Here is a 10442-nt window from a genome sequence, read left to right on the forward strand (position 1 = left end):
ATTTTAATATCAAAGACCTCACTACGAAATGCAGCCCCACACCTAACTTCTACAGCAGGCGTCTACACTATCCCCTGTGGGTTCTGTCCCAAGAAATATGTAGGCGAGACAGGCAGAGATCTTGCAGTCCGCCTGAATGAACATCGAAATGCCTCTAACAGAGACGATGTAAGGTACGCCTGTGTCCTCCACAGAGACTCCACGGGGCATTTGATGAACTGGAACGAGGCACAACTCGTTCTCACCGAACCAGACCTCAGACGCCGATGGTGCCTGGAAGCCTCACTAATCGTCGTCACCGACAATATAGAACGCAACACTGGAAACTACAAAATTTCAAAAGCATTGGCATACATGATACTTAAGCAGCACCAACCCAACAACACAGGAGTCACATGATTTCATCGTCTACCCGTCCTCATCATAGGTAGAGGTTGTTTTGATAAGGACCTGCCTCGCATGGGCCAGTAGGCCTTCTACAGTGTTCCTCCATTCTGTTCTTATGACATTCCTCAGGTCACGTGTGTCACATCTCACTCTCCGCCTATATATATAATGTCTTTCTACCTCTGTATGTTAGACTGAGACCCATATCGCTGACCAGCTGCTTAGCCAAGACTGCTGAGAGGATGGTGTTAAACCGCCTCCTATGGAAACTTGGACCCTCTCATCATCACATATTTGGCTTCACCAAAGGAGTGGGAACAGCAGAGTGCATAACCACTCTACTAAGCCAGATTGCTGATAGCAACAAAAAACCTAGTATCGTCGTTTACCTCGACCTTGAGAAGGCATTTGAGCTAGCCAGCCCCACAGCAATTCTGGCAATACTAGCTCGGAAGGGAATCAAAGGACGCCTCCTGGCCTGGATAGAGTCCTACCTTAGGGGCAGGCAGGCCTGTGTCAGCTTTCAGGGACACTACTCTTCCCTTAAAACCCTGGAAAACGGTACGCCACAAGGAGGTGTGCTCAGTCCTACCCTTTTTAACATCCTTATGCAGGAACTTGTGAGCCTTCCCTTTCATAGTGGTACACAGCTCCTCAGCTATGCTGATGATCTTGCACTAGTAGTGAATGGGAAAGGCAATTTAGAACGACAGGCTCAGAGAGCTTTGGACCTAATTACGCAGTCTTGCAAGGAACTAGGCCTCAAGATCTCGGCCGAGAAATCTCTTGCAATGATGTTCAAGGGACCAGATCCTATGAATAGATTACGTATTCAGGATACAGAACTTGAGTGGACAGGCTCCTACCTGTACTTGGGAATCTACATTGATAAAAAGCTGACCTTTCAGAAACAGGCCGAGTATGTCAGGTCACGTGCTCTACTCAGACTCAACGCCATGAGAGCCATGACGAGGCACTGTGCAGGGGCAAGCAAAGATGTACTTCGCTTGTACTATATACAAGCTATTCGCTCGCTCATTGACTACGGTGCACCGGCTTTAGCTCATCTCTTCCCGCAGAGCAGGCAAAGGGTGGAGGTCGTACAAAACCAGGCGATAAGAACTATGCTTGGTGCCCCCATCTGGACCAACACAGTATGTCTCAGATCTGAGGCCCGGCTTCCTTCCTTGGCTGACAGAGTAAGATACATAAACGCCTGCAAAGTGGCCACGATTCTGCACCGGCAGCAAGGTACCCCACTGAGGAGACGGATATTAACAACCATGTCACAAGATCCCACACTCTTCACGGACTACTCCTGGATTCGTTCGTTTTGTGCTGCTGGGCGGAAGCTGCTGCCTGTACAGCTGCTCTGTGAGAAGAGTTGTGACCTTCCTGTTGCTGGGTACCATCCACCACCTCCCTGGTGCCCAGATCCAGCCGATGTTTTCATCATGCAGCTACTCATCTCTAAGTGTCTCTGCAGTCAAGACACCCTCAGCAATCATGCTGAGACAAGCATGGCACTGGCAGAGGGAGGCACATGTGCAGTGTATTTCAGATGGTTCTGTCGACCCTGACAGGAAGAGAGCAGCAGCTGGACTGTACCACAATGGTCACACACAAGGCTGGTGACTCCCTGACCACTGCACGATCCTTCAAGCTGAGCTGGTGGCGATTCAGCAGGCATTGTCACATGCCCTACGACATCGACTCCGACCTGTCATACATGTTGATTCGACCTCTGCAATCAATGCCCTCTCCCATCCTCAACCACAGGATAATGTCCACCTCATCACATCGATCCTGAGCATAATGACAGCCTTAGAAGTTCAGGGTAATAGATCGACATTAAACTGGATCCCCAGCCATGCTGGCATCCAGGGAAATGAGGCGGCAGATGATGCAGCCAAGGCAGCAACACACTATCCACATGTTGGGATTACTGTCCCAATCAGCCTACGACAGACCAAACTGGTGGCTGCCAGAGCCACGAAACTTATGGGGGAGGTCTTAGGTGATACCCCATCTCAACAGTGGTACCGAGCAGCGACTCAGGGAGAACCCCCTCCATATGATAGAAACTGGTCCAGAGCGCAGTGTACCGCCATCCATCGGCTTCGTTTGGGCTTTCCCACAGCCAAGAGGATGGTAGACAAGGCAGAGGAGGAGATGTGCCAGTACTGTCAGCACGTTGTCCAGCGGCCCCTAACACACTATCTTCTAGAGTGCGAAGCTACTGAGACACTCCGCAGGCAACTAGGGGTGATATTCCCTCCCGAAGAGGACCCAGAGATGACTGCGGCCACACTAGTGTACCATGGGGTCAACGAACCAGACAAGCTGTTACCTGTAATAATGACATATCCTCCTCCTCGCTAGTGTTCATAGTTACATATGGTGTCGCTTATGAGATGCACCAGTTGAACTGACCAGAGGGGCGCTTGAGCAGCATGCGTCGCATCATTGTGGAAACCTTTCTCCATCGGGAGCCAGAGACGGGTCATCGCAAGATTGGGACCCTTTACCAGGACTATGGTCTTGGCGAACATTATACATACATACACACCCCAGGTAGTTCTGTTTGTGACTTGAAAAAGCCCACTGTGTGGGCGAAACATAGTCAATAAAGGATCACATTATACTGCATGTGTGTTTATATTTCCACTTCTACTTTGTATTGGACTGATGAAGCCACTGTGGTGAAACGTTTCTTCAATAAAGATTCCCATGTGTTGCATAAGTGTCTCAATTCTTCATTCTTACATCTGTTAGGTATTTTATACCATTTTAATGTTCATTCTTACATCTACTAGTGGCCTACATCTCACCTCCTGGCGGTATATAGGCTCCATCCTGTCACTTCAACTCCATATTCTTTCAGACTATGGAACAATACTCTTCTCCAGACTGAGGGACTGACCACCTCAAAACTTCAAGGGTGGACTGATTACATCGTCTTCTAGTATCTTCTGCTTCTATCAACTTTTCTGTACTCGACTGAAGAAGCCTACTGTGTAGGCGAAACGTTTCGAAATAAAGATTCCTAACTGTTGCATATGTGTCTTACCTAACAACCTGTCGGTATTTTATACCATTTTAATGTTCAATCTGTCTGACACTGCAACACAAGGGTATCTTGGTACAGACCTACAATCAACTTCGACAACCTCTACTAGTGAGAACGGCTGGATTTGAGAGGGACCTGTCCTCCCAACATCTGAGTTCTTACCTCTCCTAGTGACCTACGTCTCACCTCCTGGCGCTATATAAGGCTCCATCCTGTCACTTCATCTCCATATTGTTTCATACCATGGAACAATGCTCTTCTCCAGACTGAGGGACTGACCACCTCAAAACTTTAAGGGTGATGGACTGATTACATCGTCTTCTAGTATCTTCTGCTTCTATCAACTTTTCTGTACTCGACTGAAGAAGCCTACTGTGTAGGCGAAACGTTTCGAAATAAAGATTCCTAACTGTTGCATATGTGTCTTACCTAACAACCTGTCGGTATTTTATACCATTTTAATATCAAAGACCTCACTACGAAACGCAGCCCCACACCTAACTTCTACAGCAGGCGTCTACACTATCCCCTGTGGGTTCTGTCCCAAGAAATATGTAGGCGAGACAGGCAGAGATCTTGCAGTCCGCCTGAATGAACATCGAAATGCCTCTAACAGAGACGATGTAAGGTACGCCTGTGTCCTCCACAGAGACTCCACGGGGCATTTGATGAACTGGAACGAGGCACAACTCGTTCTCACCGAACCAGACCTCAGACGCCGACGGTGCCTGGAAGCCTCACTAATCGTCGTCACCGACACTATAGAACGCAACACTGGAAACTACAAAATTTCAAAAGCATTGGCATACATGATACTTAAGCAGCACCAACCCAACAACACAGGAGTCACATGATTTCATCGTCTACCCGTCCTCATCATAGGTAGAGGTTGTTTTGATAAGGACCTGCCTCGCATGGGCCAGTAGGCCTTCTACAGTGTTCCTCCATTCTTATGTTCTTATGACATTCCTCAGGTCACGTGCGTCACATCTCACTCTCCGCCTATATATATAATGTCTTTCTACCTCTGTATGTTAGAAGTGATCAAGGTCCCAGGACCGAAACATTTTCTAATAAATATGTTATAGTGTTTGCTTACGTCTTTCTAAACCAGATGAGGGAATAAATAGCGTCATAAGCAAGTTTGCCGACACCAAAATGTACCGTCAAATTAATTCTGACAAGGATACTAACAAGAGCGCTACAGGAAGATCTGAATAAGGAAATGGTATAGTGATACCATACCACAAGATGTGGAAAAAGACACTTATGTACAGTTCAGGACATTTATTAAAGGAAACGTTTCGCCACGAGTGGCTTCTTCAGTCCTGAAGAATTAGACACATGTGCAACTCTTGGGTATCTTTATTGAGGAAACGTTTCGCCACACAGTGGCTTCATCAGTCCATACAAAGGAGAATCTTGAAGAACAGGAGGAGAATGAGGTAATCAGTCCCTCAACCTTGAGTCGATGTGGTCAGTCCATCAATAAAGATACCCAAGAGTTGCACATGTGTCTAATTTATCAACATGTCGGTTCTCTGAACCATTCATCTACAAAGTCCTGAAGAAGCCACTCGTGGCGAAACGTTTCCTTTAATAAATGTCCTGAACTGTACATAGTGTCTTTTTCCACAAGATCTGAATAGATGCAGTGGTCGAAGAATGGCAGATGCAGTTTAGTATAGATAAATGCAAAATTCTAAGCGTTGGAAAGAAAAATAACCATGACACAAACTAAATAATACAGTTCTTAATCACCGATCTCGAAAAAGATTTAGAAGTTCTGGTTAGCAGTAATCTAAAACCATGACAACTGTGCGCAAGTGTTCGCAATATAGCGAACTGACTTCTTGGTTTCATATCAAGAAGTAAAAAGGAGTCCTCAGGTTATTCTTCAAATCTATATATCGTTGGTTTGCCTCATTTAGATTATGCTACACAGTTCTGGTCACCGTATTACAAAATGAACATAAATGCAATGGAAAACGTACAAAGAATGACAAAGTTGATCCCATGTATCAGAAATCTTTCCTACGAGGGCAGACTGAGGGCCTTGAATCTTCACTCTTGAAAGGCGTAGAATTAGGGGATATGATTGAGGTGTATAAATGGAAAGGATGAACAAATAAGGGGATGTAAATAACTCGGTAAAATATCTAACCAAGACAGGACTCGCAGCAATGGGTTTAAGCTGGAAAGATGTAGATTTAGAAAGGATATTGGAAAGCACTGGTTAAGTAACAGAGTTGTGGATGAGTGGAACAAACTCTAGAGTTTCATTGAAGCTAAAACGTCGTGTAGTGGGTGTGAGTTAGACCTGACCAGCTTGGGCCAGTAGGCCTGCTCAGTGCTCCTTTCTTCGTGAGCGAGTGTGACTTGAACCTGCCTAGCATGGGCCAGTAGAAGATTGAGACACTTATGCAGCATATGGGAATCTTTATTCAGGAAACGTTTCGCCACACAGTGGCTTCATCAGTCCAATACAAAGAGGAAGGCGTAAGGAGAGGAGGAGAATGAGGTAATCAGTCCCTCAACCTGGAGTCGATGTGTTCAGACTGAACACATCGACTCCAGGTTGAGGGACTGATTACCTCATTCTCCTCCTCTCCTTACGCCTTCCTCTTTGTATTGGACTGATGAAGCCACTGTGTGGCGAAACGTTTCCTGAATAAAGATTCCCATATGCTGCATAAGTGTCTCAATCTTCAACTTGTCGGTTTTTCAAACCATTCATCACACATGGGCCAGTAGGCCTGCCGCAGTGCTCCTTCTTTCTTGTGTTCTTTTGTGCGTGTGTGTACTCACCTAGTTGTACTTACCTAGATGAGGTTGCAGGGGTTGAGTCCTAGCTCCTGGCCCTATGTGTGTGTGTGGTTAATTAAAGCAAGCATTTCTGAACATTTTAATTGGTAATGAAAAACACTCAAATTATTCATATTAACATAGACTGAAAAAAATATATAATTATTAATAAAAGGCAGCCATCCAAACAAGACCACTGAATTCAGCAACTAATATGTATTATATCAATGGGGAAGCTCGAAACCCGTAGGGGTTATACAACGCCTGAGGAATGAAAGGTAATCAAGTTTGATCCAAGAAAGGTGAGCATACTTTAATTCTTTGAATCATGAATCCTTCAGTTGTATATAGTAAGAAATGATGCATATAAAGCATTTCTGCGCAATCCTTGAAAAATGTTTTAAAATTATTTTTCCATCACTAACTAGCTTAGCAACTACAATATTTCTATTGATGGGAAATTATTATTATTATTATAATCAAGGGGAAGCGCTAAACCCGTAGGATTATACAGCGCCGGGGGGGGGGGATGTGGAAGGCATTCAGGAAAATAAATGATTTTTAAATTCATAGCTACAAACTTATGTTAATTAAAAATAGACTCACGCGTGAGGTGCTTGGCAAAATAACATTCCGTTTGTCTCCTGGCTTCTAGTTTCCACAAACGTGTTTTCCGGAGTGTGTATGGCGACTTAAGAAGAACGTTTAGCTATCCGCACATATGTCTTGCATTTCATGCTGTTTGCAAGTTTTCAATGCAAGTAGCAGCAAGATATAGTCACCACAGATTACACTATCCAGTGGGCGGGGCTTGAAGGCTTGTGGAATCAAATCCTTTCAACTGGTACAACAGGCGTTATTTCCCCCCTCAACACATCTCTGCCTGACCATGGAAAACCCCAGCTCTCCATCGCATCCAGTTTTACGACTACTGGGCGCAACCGTCTAATAAACGTTGAGGGTGATGATGTAGAATGGAATAATGTGGAGGTGGGTGTAGAGGTCGGGTCAGCTGATGGTTTGTTTACTCCGAGGATGCAAATGGCCGACTGTTGGGTGGGAGGCGGCGCTCTGGCGGCCGCTCCCGCAACTACTGCACAGCATGACACCCAAACCTATCTCCACTCGTCTTACATATTGTAAGTATTGTTCATCTTTTGCTTTTGTTGGTCTTGATGTTCCTCGGTGTGTGGTCCCAGATATTATAGGTGTACTGGCAGGATAATAGAACGAGTAACATATATTGAAGGTGCCACGATTGTTGTATAGGAAAGGTTTTTTCTCGCTATGTCTTGGGTTTTGCTGTGAGGGAGGCCATATTGGACTCAACCCCAAACACAGGCTCCCTCAGGACGGTTGTCGCAGTTTCGTATATAATGTGTGGAAGGATAAGTGTAGTAGCGTTTTGGATAAATTAATATAGTATATGAAGACTGCAACACTTGTAGTTTACCTTTATAAACGTACAGAACGATTTTAACAATACATCTGTTTGTATCTGAAGAAAGCTACCGAAGGTTTGGAGAAATTAATCAGTTATGGAGCTTATGGTCTGTGAGCTGGCATACAAAGAAACTCAAGGAATTGTATCCAATGACCGCTAGCAATAACGACTGATGCAACTGAAGATATGTCATGGAAATACATAATCAGATAATTGTGATAGTTTCAGTGAAAATAAGAATATTCAGAATATGGCTGAATCAGCCTAAAATACTTAAACTATTATTCAGCATATAACTGATGTAATCTTGTGGTAAGGACGTTATTTGATGGTATGATAGGGCATTGTTGTAGGGACTTAAGACACAACTGTAATACTTGTAAAAAGCACACCAATATCACTACATGACACCCATCTTCAACATCTGAGGTATTTGGATAAGTAAAGGATAATAATATTGACAGATTGGATCTCTGTAGAATAAAAATGTCAGAACATTATGAAGTCAAATTCATTTTTTTTGTACAGTGGTCTTGAAGGCACATGTTATGGCCACAAAAAGGATTATATAAATGTGATTTAGGATAACCCTAAATAAAGGTTGTCCCAATTTGCATAGGCATATATACATACTGATCAGTTATAACCCTAACAATATAGGCAACAACATCAAAGGGTTAATACTAGAAAGCCAGTATGGCTTATTTCCATTTTTTTTTTCTTTTAGGGTGTCCCTCAGGGTGTGATCCACAAGAGTTACCTGTTTCCTAGGTATCCATTCAGTGCTAGGTAATTGTCCAGATGTCTCACCATTCAGGATTTCAACCCAGGTCTCTTCTGTTTTGAGCCAAATGTTCATAAAAACTAGAGCTAAAGAATACTTACAATGCACTGATAAATTGATATTAAAGCATTAATTTGATTTTTATATTTTATAATCTATACATAAAAACAGTTGTATGTGTTGTAAGTGCAAGTTTTATGTATGTTTAGTATCATCATAGGTTGAATATAAGGAAGCCTGAATGTGTGCATAAATATGAAACAAATGTATCAGTAAAATGAAAAATTTCAGGTACTCTAATACTATGCCTTTTCATTAGGATGTACAATTAAAAAAAATGCATGGGCAAGGTTTAGATTGTTTGCTTGAATGCTAAACTTGGTACATCATGTTACAATATAAAGATAGTTCAAATTCATAGTTTATTTCCACATGATACATTGTTTATACAGAAATGGGTAACAGTAATAATCTAAACTGGACTAATTGTTGGCTACATTAATAAGTATGCAGCTGAAAAAAAAGTGGTGACTAATAAATGAGCATAGCTGTTAATTAGATCTTTTTAAATAGGTTACAGTAGGTATTATAGTTTTACAAACTATTATTAACAATCAATCAATGCAGTACTGTATTACTGCAATACAATACCTATGTGCCCTCAGTGCTATTGTACAGTTTTACACAACCATCTAAAATAAATTTTAGATTTCTTGAAAAAGCTTATGTCTTCTTATAATGGTGTATCAACAAGCAGATACTATTTAATTTTATATGCTACATGTTTACTTATTAAAGTGTATGCTTCTTTTTATTATAATAATAATTATTAAAGTGTAGGTTATTATTCATGAATAATGTTAGTCTATGCTTCTAGTTCTTGATTTTTGCAATTTGAAAACTGAAAATAGGTACAGTAATATGTGTATCATTTTAAGGTATTTTTGTGATAACCTTTATATACCATAAACTCCCTTATAGAGCTTTATAAATTGTGATTTTTTTGTAAATGTGATTGAAACAATGCATCCAAAATTGAAAAGCCTGTGAAAAGGCCTTCATTGTGCAAGCTTTTCTATGTTGGATGCACTTTTTTTTTAACTGCATTTGCCAAAAATAGCATCATATCCAATAGCATTTTTATTCATATTAAAGTTTACTGTATAACAGTACTAAATCTTTATTTCACATGCAGGGTTCAGGCAAAAGCATTAGGCTGTTGTGACACTAAGCAGTATGTTGACCAAGGCCTTGGTGAGCAAATAAACCCTGGCTAAGGCTGCTGGTGAGCAATAAATTTCTCTGCTCTCACCCTTCATCTTCCTTACAGGCATCTAGGATTATTCTATAAGGCCACTGAATTGAATCTGCTACCCCTGTTACTGAACAGTAAATAAATACCCAGAAGTTAGTTGACAGGTGTGGGTTTTTTCCTGGGAAGTACCTACAAAAAAAAAATCCATTGGGAATAAACCTTAACAGTAGAATTTGCACAAAGAAGCTACAGAATTACAACTAACACACCTAACTGTCCAGTACATCAACATCGAATGTTGTACTGGAGAGTTTGATTGTAGTCAGAATTAAATAATTATACTCTACTTCAAATTACTGTTCTGTTCCCCCATAAAACCTGATTTATATTTATTTGTTTCAGGAAAGAAGTACAATACCAGTACAGGAAATAAAACAGTATGGATTATCCACAAGGTATGTTATTGAGGAATATACAGGGTGTCAGCAAACTTTTTTCCCAATTTTAAAATTTGTTTACAACAGATTGGTAAGATATGAAAATGCAGGAATCTCCAAATGATAGCTTAAATAATAAACTATACACAGAGTCATGGTTGTCTAATCAATGCATTCTCACATTGTGCAGCTCTAGTGGTCAGTAAAATACCTGGTAGACACTCCAGGTCATTCAGTTCTTGTCCAGTATATCCAGTGTG

The 10442-nt window shown here is 41.9% G+C and overlaps 1 protein-coding gene and 1 long non-coding RNA gene across 7 annotated transcripts in view; one reads left to right on the plus strand and one right to left on the minus strand.

Annotated features, from left to right (window-relative positions):
- Positions 1 to 7005, minus strand: part of LOC138853018 (uncharacterized) — a 92870-nt gene extending 85865 nt beyond the window's left edge. For both annotated transcript variants that reach the window (XR_011392252.1, XR_011392251.1), the window contains exon 1: positions 6869 to 7005. This is a non-coding gene — a long non-coding RNA (uncharacterized lncRNA). The remainder of the gene's footprint in view (positions 1 to 6868) is intronic.
- The window catches only part of LOC128689188 (uncharacterized), a 433687-nt gene that overhangs the window by 122923 nt on the left and 300322 nt on the right, over positions 1 to 10442 (plus strand). For 3 of the 5 annotated variants that reach the window (XM_070087144.1, XM_070087148.1, XM_070087149.1), the window contains exons 1-2: positions 7264 to 7401; positions 10148 to 10200. In XM_070087144.1, coding sequence (XP_069943245.1) covers positions 10185 to 10200 — 16 coding nt within the window. In that variant the 5' untranslated portion in view covers positions 7264 to 7401; positions 10148 to 10184. Of the gene's footprint in view, positions 1 to 7263; positions 7402 to 7477; positions 8019 to 10147; positions 10201 to 10442 lie in introns of those variants that run through there. The other 2 variants (XM_070087145.1, XM_070087146.1) reach the window with 2 other exon arrangements.

The sequence above is a fragment of the Cherax quadricarinatus genome, chromosome 21 (assembly GCF_038502225.1).
Source record: "Cherax quadricarinatus isolate ZL_2023a chromosome 21, ASM3850222v1, whole genome shotgun sequence".
In the NCBI taxonomy this organism is placed as follows: domain Eukaryota; kingdom Metazoa; phylum Arthropoda; class Malacostraca; order Decapoda; family Parastacidae; genus Cherax; species Cherax quadricarinatus.